The following is a 21,365-nucleotide window of genomic DNA, read 5'->3' as shown; positions in this document are numbered from 1 at the left end:
TTTTATTTGTTAAAATTTTTATTATTTGTTCATTTTTAACTTGTTTTATTATTATTTTTTTTTATTTACATCCAAATTAGTTAGTATATAGTGCAACAATGATTTCAGGAGTAGATTCCTTAGTGCCCCTTACCCATTTACCCCATCCCCTCCCCACAACCTCTCCAGTAACCCTCAGTTTATTCTCCATATTTATGAGTTTCTTCTGTTTTGTCCCCCTCCCTGTTTTTATGCTCTTTTTGCTTCCCTTCCCTTATGTTCATCTGTTTTGTCTCTTAAAGTCCTCATATGAGTGAAGTCATATGATTTTTGTCTTTCTCTGACTAATTTCACTTCACATAATACCCTCCAGTTCCATCCACGTAGTTGCAAATGGCAAGATTTCATTTTTTTTGATTGCCGAGTAATACTCCATTGTATATACATACCACATCTTCTTTATCCACTCATCCATTGATGGACATTTGGGCTCTTTCCATACTTTGGCTATTGCTGATAGTGCTGCTATAAACATTGGGTGCCCCTTTGAAACAGCATACCTGTATCCCTTGGATAAATACCTAGCAGTGCAATTGCTGGGTCGTAGGGTAGTTCTATTTTTAGTTTTTTGAGGAACCTCCATACTGTTTTCCAAAGTGACTGCACCAGTTTGCATTCCCACCAGCAGTGCAAAAGAGATCCTCTTTCTCCACATCCTCGCCAACATCTGTTGTTGCCTGAGTTGTTAATGTTAGCCATTCTGACAGGTGTGAGATGGTATCTCATTGTGGTTTTGATCTGTATTTCCCTGATGATGAGTTATGTTGAGCATTTTTTCATGTGTCAGTTGGCCATCTGGATGTCTTCCTTGGAGAAGTGTCTATTCATGTCTTTTGCCCATTTCTTCACTGGATTATTTGTTTTTTGGGTGTTGAGTTTGATTATTTCTTTATAGATTTTGGATACTAACCCTCTATCTGATATGTCATTTGCAAATATCTTCTCCCATTCTATTGGTTGCCTTTTAGTTTTGCTGATTGTTTCCTTCACTGTGCAGAAGCTTTTTATTTTGATGAGGTCCCCGTAGTTCATTTTTGCTTTTGTTTCCCTTGCCTCCAGAGACGTGTTGAGTAAGAAGTTGCTGCGGGCAAGATCAAAGAGGTTTTAGTCTGCTTTCTCCTTGAGGATTTTGATGGCTTCCTGTCTTACATTTAGGTCTTTCACCCATTTTGAGTTTATTTTTGTGTATGGTGTAAGAAAGTGCTCCAGGTTCATTCTGGACAGCATGTTGCTGTCCAGTTTTCCCAGCACCCTTTGCTGAAGAGACTGTGTTTATTCCAGAGAATAAATAAATAACAGAGACTGTTATTTATTATTGTATATTCTTTCCTGCTTTGTCAAAGATTAGTTGGCCATACGTTTGTGGGTCCATTTCTGGGCTCTCTATTCTGTTCCATTGATCTGAGTGTCTGTTCTTGTGCGGTACCATACTGTCTTGATGATTACAGCTTTGTAGTATAGCTTGAAGTCTGGGATTGTGATGCCTCCTGCTTTGGTTTTATTTTTCAAGATTGCTTTGGCTATTTGGAGTCTTTTCTGGTTCCATACAAATTTAAGGATTATTTGTTCTAGCTCTGTGAAGAACGCTAGTGTTATTTTGATAGGGATTGCATTGTCCGTGTAGATTGCTTTAGGTAGTATTGACATTTTAATAATATTTGTTCTTCCTACCCAGGAGCATGGAATCTTTTTCCATTTTTTTGTGTCTTCTTCAATTTCTTTCATAAGCTTTCTATAGTTTTCAGTGTATAGATTTTTCACCTCTTTGGTTAGATTTATTCCTAGGTATTTTATGTTTTTTTGTGCAACTGTAAATGGGATCGATTCCTTGATTTCTCTTTCTGTTGCTTCATTGTTGGTATATAGAAATGCAACTGATTTCTGTGCATTGGTTTTATATCCTGCAACTTTGCTGAATTCACGAATCAATTCTATCGGTGGAATCTTTTGGGTTTTCCATATAGAGTATCATGTCATCTGCAAAGAGTGAAAGTTTGACCTCCTCCTGTCCATTACTTTTGATGGCTGAGTAATAATCTATTGTGTGTATATACCACATCTTCTTTGTAGTTTATATTTGCTTCCTAGATGATTAGTGATGCTGAGTATCTTTTCATGTGTTTCTTGGCCATCTCTATGTCTTCTTTGGAGAAATGTCTATTCAGATCCTCTGCTCATTTAATTGTTTTTAAAATGTTTATTTGTTTTGGGGTGCCTGGGTGGCTCAGTTGGTTAAGCGTCTGACTTTGGCCAGGTCATGATCTTGTGTTTCATGGGTTCAAACCCCGCATTGGGTTCTGTGCTGACAGCTCAGAGCCTGGAGCCTGCTTTGGATTCTGTGTCTCCCTCTCTCTCTGCCCCTTCCCCACTCGCACTCTGTCTCTGTCTCTCTAAAAAATAAAAAAACATTAAAAGTGTTTTTAATGTTTTATTTATTTTAAGGTGGGGGCAGAGAGAGGGAGAGAGAGAATCCTAAGTAGGCTCTACGCTATCAGCACAACTCAATGATGGCTCGATCTCACAAATCGTGAGCTCATGACCTGAGCTGAAATCAAGAATTGGACACTTAGCTAATTGAGCCACCTAGGCATCCCTGCCTATTTTATAATTAGGTTGTTTGTGTTTTTTGGTGTTGAGTTGTGTAGGTTCTTTTTGGATATTAACTCCTTACAGGATATATTATTTGCAAATATCTTCTATGCAGTAGGTTGCCTTTTGGTTTTGTTGATGGTTTCCTTTTGTTGTGCAAAAGCTTATTTTGGGATGCCTGGGTGGCTCAGTTGGTTAAACATCTGACTCTTGATTTTGGCTAAGGTCATGATCTTACAAAGATCAAGTCCAGCTCTGAGCTGACAACAAGGTGCTTGCTTAGGATTCTCTCTCCCTCTCTCTCTGTCCCTCCCTGATTCATGCTCACACATGTCCTCTCTCTCTAAAAAAAAAAAAAACAACAACAACACCACATTCTTTTAAAAAGCTTTTATCCCTTTGAATTATTGTCTTTTTATTCTTTGAGTAAATATCAGAACTGTGATTGCTGGATTGTAGAATAGTTCTATTTTTAACTTTATGAGGAACCTCCATATTGTCTTCCACAGTGGCTGCACCAGTTTGCATCCCCACCAACAGTGCACAAGGCTTTCTTTTCTCCACATCCTCACCAACACCGGTTGTTTCTTGTCTTGCTGATTTTAGCCCTTCTGACAGGTATGAGGTGATATTGCATTGTAGTTTTGATTTGCGTTTTCCTGATGATGAGTGATGTTGAGCATTTTTTCATGTGTCTGTTGGCCATCTGGATGTCTTCTTTGACGAAATGTCTGTTCATGTCTTCCATTTTTTAATTGGGTTATTTTTTGAGGTGTTGAGTTGTATAGGTTCTTTATATATTTTGGGCACTAACCCTTTATCAGATATGTCATTCGTAAATATCTTCTCCAATTCTGTAGGTTATCTTTAAGTTTTGTTGATTGTTTCCTTTGCTGTGCAGAAAGAAGCTTTTTATTTTGATGTAGTCCCAAGTTTATTTTTGCTTTTGTTTCCCTTGCCTCAAGAAATGTAGCTAGAAAAAAGTTGCTACAGTTATTAGTGTCAGAGAAATTACTGCCTGTGTTCTCTTCTAGGATTTTTATGGTTTTAGGTCTCACATTGAGGTCTTCAAGCCATTTTGAGTTTAGCTTTGTCTATGGTGTAAGAAAGTGGTCCTGTTTCTTTCTTTTGCATGTGTAGCTGTCCAATTTCCTCAGCACCATTGTTGAAGAGACTGTCCTTTGCCCATTGGATATTCTTTCCTGCTTTGTCAAAGATTAATTGACCATATAGTTGGGGGCTTTCTATTCTGTTCCATTGATCTATGTGTCTGTTTCTGTGCCAGTAGCATACTGTTTTGATTACTTTGTAACATAACTTGAAGTCCAGGATTATGATGCCTCCAGCTTTGTTTTTCTCTTGCAAGGTTGCTTTGACTATTCAGGGTCTTTTGTGTTCCCATACAAATTGTAGGATTGTTTGTTCTAGTTCTTTTATTTTATTTTATTTTATTTTATTTTATTTTATTTTATTTATTTTATTTTTTTCAATATATGAAATTTATTGTCAAATTGGTTTCCATACAACACCCAGTGCTCATCCCGAAAGGTGCCCTCCTCAATATCCATAACCACCCTCCCCTCCCCCCCCCCCCCCCAAACAACCCTCAGTTTGTTCTCAGTTTTTGAGAGTCTCTTATGCTTTGGCTCTCTCCCACTCTAACCTCTTTTTTTTTTTTTTTTTTCCTTCCCTCCTCCATGGGTTTCCATTAAGTTTCTCAGGATCCACATAAGAGTGAAACCATATGGTATCTGTCTTTCTCTGTATGGCTTATTTCACTTAGCATCACACTCTCCGTTCCATCTACGTTGCTAAAAAGGGCCATAATTCATTCTTTCTCATTGCCACGTAGTACTCCATTGTGTATATAAACCACATCTTCTTTATCCATTTGTCAGTTGATGTACACTTAGGCTCCTTCCATAATTTGGCTATTGTTGAAAGTGCTGCTGTAAACATTGGGGTGCACGTGCCCCTGTGCATCAGTACTCCTGTGTCCCATGGGTAAATTCCTACCAGTGCTATTGCTGGGTCATAAGATAGTTCTATTTTTCTTTTTCTTTTTTTTTTTTTTTTTCCTCTGATTTTTTTTGTATATGGATATTTATTTTTTATTTTTTTTAAATATATGAAATTTATTGTCAAGTTGGTTTCCATGCAACACTCAGTGCTCATCCCAAAAGATGCCCTCTTCAATACCCATCACCTACCCTCCCCCATCAGCCCTCAGTTCTCATTTTTTAAGAGTCTCTTATGCTTTGGCTCTCTCCCACTCTAGCCTCTCTTTTTGTTTATTCTTCCTTCCCCTCCCCCATGGGTTCCTGTTAAGTTTCTCAGGATCCACATAAGAGTGAAAACATATGGTATCTGTCTTTCTCTATATGGCTTATTTCACTTAGCATCACACTCTCCAGTTCCATCCATGTTGCTACAAAGGGCCATATTTCATTCTTTCTCATTGCCACGTAGTACTCCATTGTGTATATAAACCACAATTTCTTTATCCATTCATCAGTTGATGGACATTTCGGCTCTTTCCATAATTTGGCTATTGTTGAGAGTGCTGCTATAAACATTGGGATTCAAGTGGCCCTGTGCATCAGTACTCCTGTATCCCTTGGGTAAATTCCTAGCAGTGCTACTGCTGGGTCATAGGGTAGGTCTATTTTTAATTTTTTGAGGAACCTCCACACTGTTTTCCAGAGTGGCTGCACCAGTTTGCATTCCCACCAACAGTGCAAGAGGGTTCCCGTTTCTCCACATCCTCTCCTGCATCTATAGTCTCCTGATTTATTCATTTTGACCACTCTGACTGGCGTGAGGTGATGTCTGAGTGTGGTTTTGATTTGTATTTCCCTGATGAGGAGCGACATTGAGCATCTTCTCATGTGCCTGTTGGCCATCCGGATGTCTTCTTTAGAGAAGTGTCTCTTCATGTTTTCTGCCCATTTCTTCACTGGATTATTTGTTTTTCGGGTGTGGAGTTTGGTGAGCTCTTTATAGATTTTGGATACTAGCCCTTTGTCCGATATGTCATTTGCAAATATCTTTTCCCATTCCGTGGGTTACCTTTTAGTTTTGTTGATTGTTTCTTTTACTGTGCAGAAGCTTTTTATCTTCATGAGGTCCCAATAGTTCATTTTTGCTTTTGATTCCCTTGCCTTTGGGGATGTGTCAAGTAAGAAATTGCTACGGCTGAAGTCAGAGAGGTCTTTTCCTGTTTTCTCCTCTAGAGTTTTGATGGTTTCCTGTCTCACATTCAGGTCCTTTATCCATTTTGAGTTTATTTTTGTGAATGGTGTGAGAAAGTGGTCTAGTTCCAACCTTCTGCATGTTGCTGTCCAGTTCTCCCAGCACCATTTGTTAAAGAGACTGTCTTTTTTCCATTGGATATTCTTTTCTGCTTTGTCAAAGATTAGTTGGCCATACTTTTGTGGGTCTAGTTCTGGGGTTTCTATTCTATTCCATTGGTCTATGTGTCTGTTTTTGTGCCAATACCATGCTGTCTTGATGATGACAGCTTTGTAGTAGAGGCTAAAGTCTGAGATTGTGATGCCTCCTGCTTTGGTCTTCTTCTTCAAAATTACTTTGGCTATTCGGCGCCTTTTATGGTTCCATATGAATTTTAGGATTGCTTGTTCTAGCTTCGAGAAGAATGCTGATGCAATTTTGATTGGGATTTCATTGAATGTGTAGATAGCTTTGGGTAGTATTGACATTTTGACAATATCCATTCTTCCCACCCTTGAGCACAGAATGTTTTTCCATTTCTTTATATCATCTTCAATTTTCCTTCATAAGCTTTCTATAGTTTTCAGCATACAGATCTTGTACATCTTTGGTTAGATTTATTCCTAGGTATTTTATGCTTCTTGGTGCAATTGTGAATGGGATCAGTTACTTTATTTGTCTTTGTGTTGCTTCATTATTAGTGTATAAGAATGCAACTGATTTCTGTACATTGATTTTGTATCCTGCAATTCTGCTGAATTCATGTATGAGTTCTAGCAGACTTTTGGTGGCGTCTATCGGATTTTCCATGTTTATTATCAAGTCATCTGCAAAAAGTGAAAGCTTGACTTCATATTTGCTAATTTTGATGCCTTTGATTTCCTTTTGTTGTCTGATTGCTGATGCTAGCACTTCCTCCACTATGTTAAACAACAGCGGTGAGAGTGGGCATCCCTGTCGTGTTCCTGATCTCAGGGAAAAAGCTCTCAGTTTTTCCCCATTGAGGATGACGTTAGCTGTGGGCTTTTCATAAATGGCTTTTATGATATTTAAGTATGTTCCTTCTGTCCCGACTTTCTCGAGGGTTTTTATTAAGAAACCTTGCTGAATTTTGTCAAATGCTTTTTCTGCATCACTTGACAGGATCATGTGGTTCTTATCTTTTCTTTTATTAATGTGATGTATCACGTTGATTGATTTGCGAATGTTGAACCAGCCCTGCATCCCAGGAATGAATCCCAGTTGATCATGGTGAGTAATTCTTTTTCTATGCTGTTGAATTCGATTTGCCGGTATCTTATTGAGAATGTTTGCATCCATATTCATCAGGGATATTGGCCTGTAGTTCTCTTTTTTTACTGGGTCTCTGTCTGGTTTAGGAATCAAAGTAATACTGGCTTCATAGAATGAGTCTGGAAGTTTTCCTTCCCTTTCTATTTTTTCAAATAGCTTGAGAAGGATAGGTATTATGTCTGCTTTAAACGTCTGGTAGAACTCCCCTGGGAAGCCATCTGGTCCTGGACTCTTATTTGTTGGGAGATTTTTGATAACTGAGTCAATTTCTTTGCTGGTTATGGGTCTGTTCAAGCTTTCTATTTCCTCCTGATTGAGTTTTGGAAGTGTCTAGGTATTTAGGAATTTGTCCATTTCTTCCAGGTTGTCCAGTTTGTTGGCATATAATTTTTCATAGTATTCCCTGATAATTGCTTGTATTTCTGAGGGATTGGTCGTAATAATTCCATTTTCATTCATGATTTTATCCATTTGGGTCATCTCCCTTTTCTTTTTGAGAAGCCTAGCTAGAGGTTTATCAATTTTGTTTATTTTTTCAAAAAACCAACTCTTGGTTTCATTGATCTGCTCTATAGTTTTTTGAGATTCTATATTGTTTATTTCTGCTCTGATCTTTATTATTTCTCTTCTTCTGCTGGGTTTAGGGTGTCTTTGCTGTTCTGCGTCTATTTCCTTTAGATGTGCTGTTAGATTTTGTATTTGGGATTTTTCTTGTTTCTTGAGATAGGCCTGGACTGCAATGTATTTTCCTCTCAGGACTGCCTTTGCTGCATCCCAAAGCGTTTGCATTGTTGTATTTTCATTTTTGTTTGTTTCCATATATTTTTAAATTTCTTCTCTAATTGCCTGGTTGACCCATTCATTCTTTGGCAGGGTGTTCTTTAACCTCCATGCTTTTGGAGGTTTTCCAGACTTTTTCCTATGGTTGATTTCAAGCTTCACAGCATTGTGGTCTGAAAGTATGCATAGTATGATCTCAATTCTTGTATACTTATGAAGGGCTGTTTTGTGACCCAGCATGTGATCTATCTTGGAGAATGTTCCATGTGCACTCAAGAAGAAAGTATATTCTGTTGCTTTGGGATGCAGAGTTCTAAATATATCTGTCAAGTCCATCTGATCCAATGTATCATTCAGGGCCCTTGTTTCTTTATTGACCATGTGTCTCGATGATCTATCCATCGCTGTGAGTGGGGTATTAAAGTCCCCTGCAATTACCACATTCTTATCAATAAGGTTGCTTATGTATGTGAGTAATTGTTTCATATATCTGGGGGCTCCGGTATTTGGCGCATAGACATTTATAATTGTTAGCTCTTCCTGATGGATAAACCCTGTAATTATTATATAATGGCCTTCTCCATCTCTTGTTATAGCCTTTAGTTTAAAGTCTAGTTTGTCTGATATAAGTATGGCTACTCCAGCTTTCTTTTGAGTTCCAGGAGCATGGTAAATAGTTCTCCATCCCCTCACTTTCAATCTGAAGGTGTCCTCAGGTCTAAAATGAGTCTCTTGTAGACAGCAAATAGATGGGTCTTGTTTTTTTTTAATCCATTCTGATACCGTATGTCTTTGGTTGGCTCATTTAGTCCATTTATGTTCAGTGTTATTATAGAAAGATATGGGGTTAGAGTCATTGTGATGTCTGTAGGTTTCATGCTTGTAGCAATGTCTCTGGTACTTTGTTTCACAGGATCCCCCTTAGGATCTCTTGTAGGGCTGGTTTAGTGGTGACGAATTCCTTCAGTTTTTGTTTGGGAAGACCTTTATCTCTCCTTCTATTCTAAATGACAGACTTGCTGGATAAAGGATTCTCAGCTGCATATTTTTTCTGTTCATCACATTGAAGATTTCCTGCCATTCCTTTCTGGCCTGCCAAGTTTCAGTAGAGAGATCGGTCATGAGTCTTATCGGTCTCCCTTTATATGTTAGAGCATGTTTATCCCTAGCTGCTTTCAGAATTTTCTCTTTATCCTTGTATTTTGCCAGTTTCACTATGATATGTCGTGCAGAAGATCGATTCAAGTTACGTCTGAAGGGAGTTCTCTGTGCCTCTTGGATTTCAATGCCTTTTTCCTTCCCCAGTTCAGGGACGTTCTCAGTTATTATTTCTTCAAGTACACCTTCAGCACCTTTCCCTCTCTCTTCCTCCTCTGGAATACCAATTATGCGTAGATTATTTCTCTTTACTGTATCACTTAGTTCTCTAATTTCCCCCTCATACTCCTGGATTTTTTTTATCTTTTTCTCAGCTTCTTCTTTTTCCATAATTTTATCTTCTAGTTCACCTATTCTCTCCTCTGCCTCTTCAATCCGAGCTGTGGTCGTCTCCATTTTATTTTGCAGCTCATTGATAGCATTTTTTAGCTCCTCCTGGCTGTTCCTTAGTCCCTTGATCTCTGTAGCAATAGATTCTCTGATGTCCTCTATACTGTTTTCAAGCCCAGCAATTAATTTTATGACTATTATTCTAAATGCACTTTCTGTTATATTGTTTAAATTGTTTTTGATCAGTTCGTTAGCTGTCACTATTTCCTGGAGATTCTTTTGAGGGGAATTCTTCCATTTCGTCATTTTGGATAGTCCCTGGAGTGGTGTGGAACTGCAGGGCACTTCCCCTGTGCTGTCTTGAATAACTTGCGTTGGTGGGTGAGGCCGCAGTCAGACCTGATGTCTGCCCCCAGCCCACTGCTGGGGCCGCAGTCAGACTGGTGTGTACCTTCTCTTCCCCTCTCCTACAGGCAGGATTCGTTGTGGGGTGGCGTAACCCATCTGGGCTACTTGTACACTGCCAGGCTTGTGGTGCTGGGGATCTGGCGTATTAGCTGGGGTGGATCAGCAAGGTGTACAGGGGCGGGAGGGGCAGGCTCAGCTCGCTTATCCTTCGGTGATCTGCTTCGGGAGGGGCCCTGCGGCACCGGGAGGGAGTCAGACCCGCCACTGGAGGGATCGATCCGCAGAAGCACAGCGTTGGGTGTTTGCGCGGTGCAAGCAAGTTCCCTGACGGCAACTGGTTCCCTTTGGGATTTTGGCTGGGGGATGGGCGAGGGAGATGGCGCTGGCGAGCATCTTTGTTCCCCGCGAAGCTGAGCTCTGTTTCTGGGGCTCAACAACTCTCCCTCCCGTTGCCCTCCATCCCTGCCACTCTCTGAGCAGAGCTGTTAACTTATAACCTTCCAGATGTTAAGTCCCGCTTGCTGTCAGAACACACTCCGTCAGGCCCCTCAGCTTTTGCAAGCCAGACTTGGGGGCTTTGCTTTTCCAGCGGGCTGCCTCTCAGCCCTGGCTCCCTCCGCTAGCCCGTGTAGTGCGCACCTCCTCTCCATCCTTCCTACCCTCTTCCGTGGGCCTCTCGTCTACGCTTGGCTCCGGAGAATCCATTCTGCTAGTCTTCTGGTGGTTTTCTGGGTTATTTAGGCAGGTGTGGGTGGAATCTAAGTGATCAGCAGGATGCGGTGAGCCCAGCGTCCTCCTACGTCAGTATCTTCCAGCCTATCAAGTTCTAACACATTCTAAGAAAAAAAACAAACTAGTTTTCGTTTTACTCCTCCCTCCAGGTTTTATGTATATGCTGTCATTTTTTATCTCTTTTATTCATAATTTTCTTGCATCTAATTATGATGGTTTCTTTTCCACTTAATAAAGTCTCTTTAACATTTCTTGCAAGGCTAGTTAAATGCTGAAGTGCTTTTGTTGCATCCACACGACTCCTGAAACAGAATGCTACGGGCACCAGAGATAGTCACAACAAAGTTTATTACAATGAGAGGCAAGGCCGACCGAATGGGACCAATGCTCTTGATAAGAGTGCGGCCCCAAACAGCCCGGGTACAGAATTTTTAAAGCCGATCACATCGTATTATCATTATCTGGGAACAGAACAGAGAAACAGTTCCCAGATGAGTTAGAAACAGTTGCCAGATGAGTCAGAAACAGTTATGGAATGAGGTAATTATTTTAGACTTTCTGCTGCTAAGTCGCAACCAGTGGATCTCCTTGACCTTGTCTTTGATGCTCTTTTCTTTGAGCTTTTGTTTCCTTCATTGGTAAAGCCTGATTCACAAGAGTATGAAGCGTGATTTACAAGAGTAAAAACAAGGCTGTTATCTTTTGACCTTCAGTGTCAGAACAAAGCTGTTATTTTTCAAGCTAAGCGTTAGCCCTACACTACAATTTAACCCTTACACTTTAACTTTTGTTTGTCAGGGAAACTTTTTTTTCCTTTTTCTTTCTTTATTTATTTTGAGAGCGAGAGGGAGAACATGCACATGAGCAGGGGAAGGGCAGAGAGAGAGAGTCGTAGCCAGGCCCTGTGTGTTGTCTGTCAAAGCCCCACTGGGGGCTTGACCTCATGAACTGTGTGACCATGAATGGAGCCAAAATCAAGAGTCAAAGGCTTAACCAGCTGAGCTACCCAGGCACCCCATATCAGGGAAACTCTTTACCTCTCTTTCAAATCTGAATGATCACTTTGCCAGGCAGAGTATTTTTGGTTGTTCCTTTTTTCCTTTCAGCACTTTGAATATATGCTGCTATTCCCTTCTGGCCTGCAGAGTTTCTGCTGAAAAATCAGCTGATAGGTTTATTGGGTTTCCCTTGTTCATAACTTTCAGCTTCTCTTGATGCTTTTTAATTTTTTTTTAACATTTATTCATTTTTGAGAGACAGTGTATGAGTGGGGGAGGGGCAGAGAGACAGGGAGAATCCGAAGCAGGCTCCATGGTCTGAGCTATCAGTTCAGAGCCCAATGCAGGGCTTGAACTCACAGACCACGAGATCATGACCTGAGTGGAAGTCAGACGCTTAACTGACTGAGCTATCCAGGCGCCCATTCTTGCTGCTTTTAAAATTCTCTTTATCAGGTGTCTCGGTGGCTTAGTCGGTTAAGATCCGACTTTGGCTCAAGTCATCTCACGGTTTGTGAGTTTGAGCCCTGTGTCAGGCTCTGTGCTGACACCTCGGAGCCTGGAATCTGCTTCAGATTCTCTGTCTCCCTCTCTCTCTGCCTCACCCTTGCTTGCACACATGCATATGCACGTTCTGTCTCTCTCTCTCAAAAATAAAAGTAAATAAACATTTAAAAAATTATCTCTTTATCTTTAACCTTTGACATTTTCATTATGTGTCATGGTGTGGAGCTCCTTGGGTTCATCTTTTTTGGTTCTCTTTTTGGTTCTTGAACCTAGATGTCTGTTTCCTTCCTTGTGTTAGGGAAGTTTTCAGTTATTATTTCTTCAAATAAGCTTTCTCTCTTCTTCTGGGACTCCTATAATGTGAACGTTTGTTTGCTTGATGTTATCCAAGAGATTCCTTAAACTTCCTCATTTTTCCCCCATTCTTTTTTTGCTGTTCAGTTGAGTGCTTTCTGTTAGCCTGTCTTCCAGATTGCTGATAGATTCTTCTGCATCTGCCAATCTGTTGATTCCCTCTAGTGTGTTTTTCATTTCACTTATTCTATTCTTCAACTCTGATTAGTTCTTATTTATATTTCCTGTCTTTTTATTGAAGATCTCACCGAGTTCTTCCACTCTTCTCTCCAGCCGGGTGAGCATCTTTTTGATCATTACTTTAAATTCTTTTTCAGGCATATTGCTTATCTCCAATTCATTTAGTTCCTTGTATGAGGTTTTGTTTTGTTCTTTCTTTTGGAGCATATTCATCTATCTCCCCATGTTGCTTGACTTTCTGTGTTTGTTTCTATGGATTAGGCAGAACAGCTACTTAAACTTGAAGGAATGGTCTTGTGTATGGTTGTCCCCTTTATAGATTGTGTGTGTTTGGTGACTTTTGCTGGCTGGCTGGAATTGTGGCTTGCATGGGCTTGGGAGTCCCCTCCATGCAGTGAGCATTCTGGCTGAACAGCTAAGGCTGAAGTGGGTGCAGATCAGTGTGGTCCCCGGATGCTCCACACAGCTCTTGTCCAGGCAGGACAGTTAAGGCTAACGTGGGTGCAAGCTGGGGTGTCACAAGGCTCTCTGTGGGGAGGGTGTCCTGGCAGGGTGGCTAGAACTGAGGCAGAGTGCAGGCTGGAAGGTCCTGGGGCTTTCTGTGCAGCAGGCATTCTGGCAGAGTAGCTAAAGCTGAAGTGGGTACAGGCTGGGTGGGGGTGGGTCTCGGGGTTCTAAGAACTGAGGGCACCCTGGCAGGACAGTTAAGGCTAAAGTGGGTGCAGCCCAGATGTTCTCAGGGTTCTAAGCACTGAGGGCGTCCTGGCAGGTCAACTAAAACTGAAATGGGTTCAGGCTAGTAAATCCCAGTGTGCTCTGGGCTGGGGGTGCCCTGGTGGGGCAGCTGGAGCTGAGACAGTGTGTGGGCTGGGAGGTCCCTGGGCTCTGTGCAGAGGGTATACTGGCAGGATAGCTGAAGCTGATGTGGGTGTAAACCAGGGTGTTCCAGGACTCTGTACAGACTGTGCCCCAGAGGGGTAGCTGGAGTTAAGGCAAGTCATAGCCCAATGGGGTCTTTGGGCTTTCCATGCAAAATGTGTCCTGGTAGAACAGTTGAAGCTGATGTGGCCACAAGTTGGAGTGTCCCAGGGTTCTCCATACTAAGGACAACCTGGCAGGATAACTGAACCTGAATTAGGTGCAAGCTAGGGTGTCTCACTGTATGCAGCACAGGGTTTGCCCTGGCACAGTGGTGGGAACCAATGCAGACATGGGCCAGGAGTTCCCAGGGTACACTATGCAGGGGGCACCCTGGCAGGTTGGCTGAATCTAAAGCGAACTCAGGTAGGAGTTTCCAGAGCTCTCTGCCCTGGGGATGCTGTAGGTAAGCCATCTGAGGCAAAAGTGGTGTGGGCCTGCTGTGTCACCTTGGCATGAAGGCTGGAGCTGTAGGGAGCACTAACTGGTGTCCTAGTGTGCATTACTCTGTGGCCACCTTGGTGGAATGGCTGGGGCCGGTGTGGGCTAGGGACCTAGGGCTTACTGAGGTGGCAGGCAGGTAGGGCACTTAGACTGTCCATTAGCTCCTCCCACGTGGGGACAGTTCCAGCAGCATCCTTGCCTTTTGGCAGAATTTTAAGGCTGGACTTTTTATTTGCTAGTTCTTTTAAACCAGGCTTTTTCCCCCCTGTGCCCCAGTACAACTGGGGCTGGTGTGGACTAGGGCACCCAGGGCTCACTGAAGGAGGCTGGCTCTGGTGTCTGGACCCTCCTCCAGTTTTTCAAGGTGGATAGGGGAGTGTAAACCCTATTGCTTTCCAGTTCCTTTGACTCAGAGAGAGTTCCAGAAGATTTTCTACCATTTGTTGGTGTTCTGGGGCTTGCTTTTATAAAGTAGTTACTCTTTTATTTCTATGTTTTTATTTATTTTTGAGAGAGAGAGACGGAGTGTAAGCAGGGGAGGGGCAGAGAGAGGGAGACACAGAATCCAAAGCAGGCTCCAGGCTCTGAACTTCCAGCACAGAGCCCAACGTGGGGCTTGAACTCACAAGCCGCAAGATCACGACCTGAGCCGAAATTGGACGCTCAACCGACTGAGCCACCCAGGTGCCCCATTACTCTTTTATTTTTTATTATTTTTTTTTCACAGTGACCAGATGGCATTTATTGATGTAGCTCTTGTTTCCCACTGCAGTAAATTTAGTAGAGGAAACAAGACTAAAAATATAGAAACTTCACATCATCCTTGTGTGGGGGCCATTTGAATCTTCTCTATATCATTCCAATTTTAGTATATGTGCTGCCAAAACAAGTACAGCATTTCTCTTAAACTGCAGTTGGATTATCCTGTGCGCAAGGTCAGATGAATCTGTTCACTGGCCCTTCAGTGTTATCCCTTCCCACTGCAGTTCACAGCATCAGGGGTGGGGGTTCCCTTTGTCACCATGTCTCTATCTATCTTATTCTCTTGTGCTGTTCTCTCTGTATTTTGTTGTACAGAATCTGTTTAGTTGTTTCTCAGGTCTTCTTCAGGAGGAATTGCTCTATGATAGGTGTAATTGGGTGTATTCTGTGGAAGGGATGAGTTCAGGGTCTTCTTCCTACCTTGCCATCTTGGACTGGAACCCCTAACTGTGGTTTCTTGACAGTGTCAAGGATAAAACTGCCCTGTTTTACTAGTAATTTTCAGTAATTTAACCCAGGTTTCAGGGGTTTACACTATGTGTGGGACACAGAGTCCTCATCCTCAATGGGGAAAAACTGAGAGCTTTTCCTCTATGGTCATGAACAAGGTAGGGATGTCCACTCTCACTACTGTTATTTAACATAGTACTGGAAGTCCTAACCCCAGAAATCAGACAACAAAAGGAAATAAAAGGCATCCATATCAGCAAGGAAGAAGTAAAACTTTCCCTATTTGCAGATGACATGATACTCTATGTAGAACACCCAAAAGATTCCACACACAAAAAATTGCTAGAACTGTTATACGAGTTCAGCAAAGTTGCAGGATACAAAATCAATGTACAGAAATCTGTTGCATTTTCATACCAATAATGAAGTAGCAGAGAGAGATATCATTAAATTGATCCAATTTATAATTGGACCAAAACCCATAAGATACCTAGGAATAAACCTAAACGAAGTAAATGGTCTATACTCTGAAAACTATAGAACACTGATGAAAGAAATTGAAGATGATGCAAAGAAATGGAAAAACATGCCGTATTCATGTATTGGAAGAACAAATATTGTTAAAATCACCATAATATCCAAAGCAATCTACACCTTTAATGCAATCCCTATTAAAATATCACCAGCATTTTTCACAGAGCTAGAACAAACAATCCTAAAATTTGTGTGGAACCACAAAAGATCCCAAATAGCCAAAGCAATCTTGAAAAAGAAAAGCAAAGCTGGAGGCATCACAACTCAAGACTTCAAATTATATTACAGGGGTGCCTGGGTGGCTCAGTCAATTAAGCATCTGACTCTTGAATGTGAGTTCAAGCCCTGCATCAGGCTCTGCACTGACAGTGTGGAGCCTGCTTGGGATTCTCCTCTCCCTCTTTCTCTCTCTCTCTCTGTCTGCCTCTCCCCTACTCATGCTCATGTGCGCTCTCTTTGTTGCTCACTCTGTTGCTCACTCTGTCTTAAATAAATAAACTAAGAAAACCCTATCACTAAGCTGTAGTGATCAAGACAGTGTGATATTGGCACAAAAACAGACACATAGATCAATGGAACAGAGTAGAAAAACCAGAAATGAACCCACAACTATATGGTCAATTAACCTTTAACAAAGCAAGAAAGAATATCCAATGGAAAAAAGTCTCTTCACCAAATGGTTTTGGAAAAACTGGATGCCAACATGCAGAAGAATGAAACCAGACCACTTTTTATACCATACACAAAAATAAATTCAAGTGGATGGAAGACATAAATGTGGAACAGGAAAGCATCAAAATCCTGGAGGAGAATACAGGCAGTAACCTCTTTGATGTTGGCCATGGCAACTTCTTCCTTAGATATGTCTCCTGAGGCAAGGGAAACAAACTATCGGGACTTCATCAAAATAAGAAGCTTCTACACAGTGAAGGAAACAATTAACAAAATTGAAAGGCAAGCTTAGGAATGGGAGATGATACTTATAAATGACGTATTTGATAAGGGTTTAGTATCCAAAATCCATAAAGAACTTATCAAACTCAACACCCCCCCCCCAAAAAAAAATCCTGTTAAGAAATGGGCAGAAGACATGAATAGACGTTTTTCCAAAGAGATACAAATGGCTAGCAGACACGTGTAAAGGTGCTCAACATCATTGATCATTAAGGAAATACAAACCTGAAGTATAATGAGATATCACCTCACATCTGTCATAATGGCTAAAGTCAACAACACAGGAAACAACAGGTGTTGGCGAGGTTGCAGAGAAAGGGGAACTCTCGTTGGTGAGAATGCAAACTGGGGCAGACACTCTGGAAAACAGTGTAGAGGTTCCTCAAAAAGTTAAAAATAGAACTACCCTACCATCATCCAGCAGTACACTACTAGATATTTACTCAAAGTATAGAAAAATACTGATTCGAAGGGATGCATGCATCCTAATGTTTATAGCAGCATTATCAACGTTAACCAAATTATGGAAAGAGCCCAAATGTCTATTCACTGATGAATGGATAAAGAAGTGGTGTATGTATACAATGGAATATTACTCGGCCATAAAAAAGAATGGGATGTTTCCTTTTGCAACAACATGGATGCAGCTAGAATGTATCATACTAAGCGAAGTAAGTCTGAGAAAGACAAATGCCATATGATTTGACTTATATGTGGACTTTAAGAAAACAGATGAACATAGGGTATAAAAGAAAAAAGGCTAATCAGAAAACAGACTGTTAACAATAGAGAACAAACTGAGGGTTACTATAGGGGTGGTAGATTGGGGGATGGGTAAATGGGTGATGGGTGTTTTGGGCACTTGTTGTGATGCACACCGGCTGTTGTATATAAGTTATGAATGACTGAATTCTGTATCTGAAACTGATACTACCCTGTGTGTTACCTAACTGGAATTTAAATAAAAGCTTAAAAAGAAAACAAGCTAAAACCTTAAAACTCTTAGAAGAAAACAAAGGAGATCTCTGTTGCTTAGGTTAGACAATGGTTTCTTTCATGTGACACCAAAAGCACAAACAACCAAAGGAGAAAAAATAACATAAATTGGACTTAATCAAAGTTAAAAACTTTTGATCTTCAAAAGACACCATGAAATAAGTGAAAATATAGCCCACAAAAGGTGCCCAAAATGTGCACATTATATGTTCATTAAAACATTGTATCTTAAAATATATGAGAAATTATTACAGAGCAACAATAAAAAGACAATCAGATTTTTTAAATGAGCATAGAATTTGAATACATATTTTTCTGAAGAAGGAATAGAAATGGTCAATATACACATAAAGGTGTTCATTATCATTCGGGAAATGCACATCAAAATCAAAATGACATACTGTTTCAAATTCATAAGAATGGCTATAACCTCAAATGGTGGTGATGATGTGGAAAAATTGGAACCTTGACATATTTTTGTCAGAATCGAAAGATGATGCAGTTGTTTTGGAACAGAGTTTAGCAGTTCCTGAAGATGTTAAACATAGAGTTACCAGTTACAATATGACCCAGCAAATCCACTCCTAAGTGTATATATCTAAGAGAAATGAAATGTGTTCCACACAGAAACATGTGCCTGAATGTTCTTAATAGCATTATTTATAGTAACAAAAGTGAAAACAATGCAATGTCCATCAACTAATGAATGGGGAAAAAAGATGTATCCATACAACGGAATGTTTGGCAATATACAGGTATGAAGTATCCATCCATGCTAAACATAAATGAACCTTGAAACATTATACTATGTATAATATGAAAGAAGCCAGCCAGAATAGACCACATATTATATAATTTAATTTATACAAAATGTCTATCTAGAATAGGCAATTTTATAGACAGAATAGATTAGTTGTTGTCAGGGTCTGGGGAAATGAGAATGGAAGTAATTGCTAATGCATATGGGTTTTGTTTTTGGATAATGAAATGCTCTAAAATCAGATAGTGGTAATGATTGCACACCTCTGTGAATATAATAAAAACCTATAGCTTATATTTTTAAAAAGATGAATTTATGGGGCACCTGGATGGCTCATTCAGTTAAGTGTCCAACTCTTGATTTCAACTCAGGTCATGATCTCACAGTTAGTGGGTTCGAGCATGCTGTCAGAGCAGAGCCTGCTTGGCAATCTCTCTCTCCTTCTCTCTGCCCCTTTCCCACTTGCTCTCTCTCAAAACAAATAAAAATTTTTAAAAAAGGGATGAGTTTATGAAATGTGAATTATATATCAATAAAGCTGTTAGAAAAAGAAACTAATACAAGAAAGATGTTAGACCTAATAGGGGTGGAGAATGGTTGTAGTGGTGGTTAAATTCACAGACCTGTTTGCTGATCAATTAAGTGTTAATGTGTATAAGGCATTGAGCACATACTTTGCGCTTGATGAAATTATTTGTTGTACAGGTACTTTTTCAAACCATCTTTAGTCTGACATTAGGAGACAGGATGATGTTAGGCAGGATAACAGAGAGCTGCTGCCTCCAGAATTCCTGAGTTCAGCTAAGGCCATGATTCCATGCAACAGGCTGTTGTTTTCTGCTAGAGAATGCTTTGGATTTGTTCCTTGGTTACTGGGTGAGGGTAATGTCACTTTCTGTGGCCTGGATGAAACCTATGCTTTGGATTCAGAATGCTTCTTGCACATGAATGTGAGAATGCGCCAGGGAAGCACCTGATGTATTTAGTGTGTTGAGACCTGGGGGGAAGAGGCAGATCTTAGTCGTGGAAAGTGTTTTTTCAAGGAATTGGCCTACAAAGATCACCATTTCCAGGCCTGAGGGCCCCATCAGTGTCCTTCAGGTGGGTACTACTTAGATAAATTTGCATCAGGGTTCCCTAGGCTGTAAAAGATGAGCCATTCAGGCCAGGTCAGAGAACCCTAACAACATCATGGGGATTGGATACTGCCTTAGCATAAATTAATTCTTCTACATTTCTGTTATCTGGAATTAGGGAAGGGATGAGATTGTTTAAACTTCTGAAGATCTTTTTATGGAAAGAGCCTAAATGTCCATCAACTGATGAATGGATAAAGAATTGTGGTTTAGATACACAATGGAATACTACGTGGCAATGAGAAAGAATGAAATATGGCCTCTTGTAGCAACGTGGATGGAACTGGAGAGTGTTAGGCTAAGTGAAATAAGTCATACGGAGAAAGACAGATACCATATGTTTTCACTCTTATGTGGATCCTGAGAAACTTAACAGAAGACCATGGGGGAGGGGAAGAAAAAAAAAAAAAAGAGGTTAGAGAAGGAGGGAGCCAAAACATAATAGACTCTTAAAAACTGAGAACAAACTGAGGGTTGATGGGGAGTGGGATGCAGGGGAGGGTGGGTGATGGGTATTGAGGAGGGCACCTGTTGGGATGAGCACTGGGTGTTGCATGGAAACCAATTTGACAATAAATTTCATATTTATAAAAAAACAAAAAAACTTCTGAAGATCTTCTCAGTATATAAATTGGGGTGTGGAAGGGACCAGGTGCCATGAAAAGGGGAAGAAATACTTCACTTAGTCATTTAGAAGTAGGCCTCTTTTCATGGTTTCCTTTCCCCTCCCCTGTCTTCTCAGGACTGCACTTCTCCATGAGAAGAAGCCAGAGGAGGACTCATAAATTGAAATTCTAAGCCATGCCTTGTGTGAGTTCATGTTTCTTCTTCCCCTTTATATCAAACAATCACTGTTTTTTGGGATATGAATATTCAGTATCCTTATCTCCAGACTTTCTGCTTTACTGAGTGGTCTCCTGCTCACTCCCCTTCTAGTGAATGATGAGAATGGGTCCCAGGTGTTTCTCAATTGCCCCCCACTTCTCTAACAATATTTTAGGGATACATTTGCAAATCAGGAAATGTATTTGAGGAAAGCATAGAACCTCTCCAGTCAGGATGTGGTTTGATGAGATGGTACTACACATGAAAAATTTGGTCTTTCTCATTGACCTGAATGTTCTTCTGATTAAGACGGAAACTGGTGTTAGTCTCAGAATGTGGTGAGTTCTAATCTGTGATTTTAAGATTGGTAATGTGATCAAATGTAGGATTGAGGACAGAGAGAGAATTGTGTAAGGGAATACTTCAGTGATTAATACCATTGACAGGGTCCATTTTGAATTAAATAGTATGTAGAAGCCAAGGGCCACATCTGTGTGAGTGTAGCTCATCTTTCATTAGCTTTCTGTTGCTCATAATAAGCAGAAGTGTACAGTGAGCAATGATAAGTGGTAAATATGATCAGCCAGATGATTAAATGATTGAGAATTTCAGAAACAGAGCTGTGAAGATCGTTAGAGGAAGAGTGCAAACTACTGCAAAATATGAAAATGATGACAATCTTAATATGGAATATTACATAGTCTAAAAATGTTATCTATGAAAGGATTTTCCAGGGCTAGGAAGAAAGAATATTATTACGAAATTATTCTGAAACTTGACTTAGAAAGAAATTCTGAAATTATATATAAATCTTATTTTCTAAGGTAAACATTTTAAAAGACATTTTGGAATGTGCCCATCAGGTTTATTTTTTCTTTTGTCTTCCTCCTCCTCTCCTTCCAGCCCTTTTTCCCTCTCTTCTTTTCTTTCTGTTTTCATTCTTTAAAGGGAAAGGGGAGGAAGGAACTTTGAGTTTATTTAAGGATT

General features: G+C 40.4%; 1 protein-coding gene and 1 non-coding gene across 3 annotated transcripts in view; one reads left to right on the top strand and one right to left on the bottom strand.

Annotated features, from left to right (window-relative positions):
- Positions 1–21,365, top strand: part of LOC102967570 (zinc finger protein 420-like) — a 62,949-nt gene that overhangs the window by 21,699 nt on the left and 19,885 nt on the right. For both annotated transcript variants that reach the window (XM_015544102.2, XM_042968958.1), the window contains exon 2: positions 20,296–20,363. In XM_015544102.2, the coding sequence (XP_015399588.2) occupies positions 20,355–20,363 (9 nt within the window). In that variant the 5' untranslated portion in view covers positions 20,296–20,354. The remainder of the gene's footprint in view (positions 1–20,295; positions 20,364–21,365) is intronic.
- LOC122234451 lies at positions 14,748–14,854 on the bottom strand. Its single transcript, XR_006212239.1, has one exon. It is a non-coding gene; the product is annotated as a U6 spliceosomal RNA (small nuclear RNA).

The sequence above is a fragment of the Panthera tigris genome, chromosome E2 (genome assembly GCF_018350195.1).
Source record: "Panthera tigris isolate Pti1 chromosome E2, P.tigris_Pti1_mat1.1, whole genome shotgun sequence".
Lineage (NCBI taxonomy): Eukaryota > Metazoa > Chordata > Mammalia > Carnivora > Felidae > Panthera > Panthera tigris.
The sequence above is the reverse complement of the archived record's forward strand: the minus strand, read 5'-3'. Positions and strand labels throughout refer to the sequence as shown.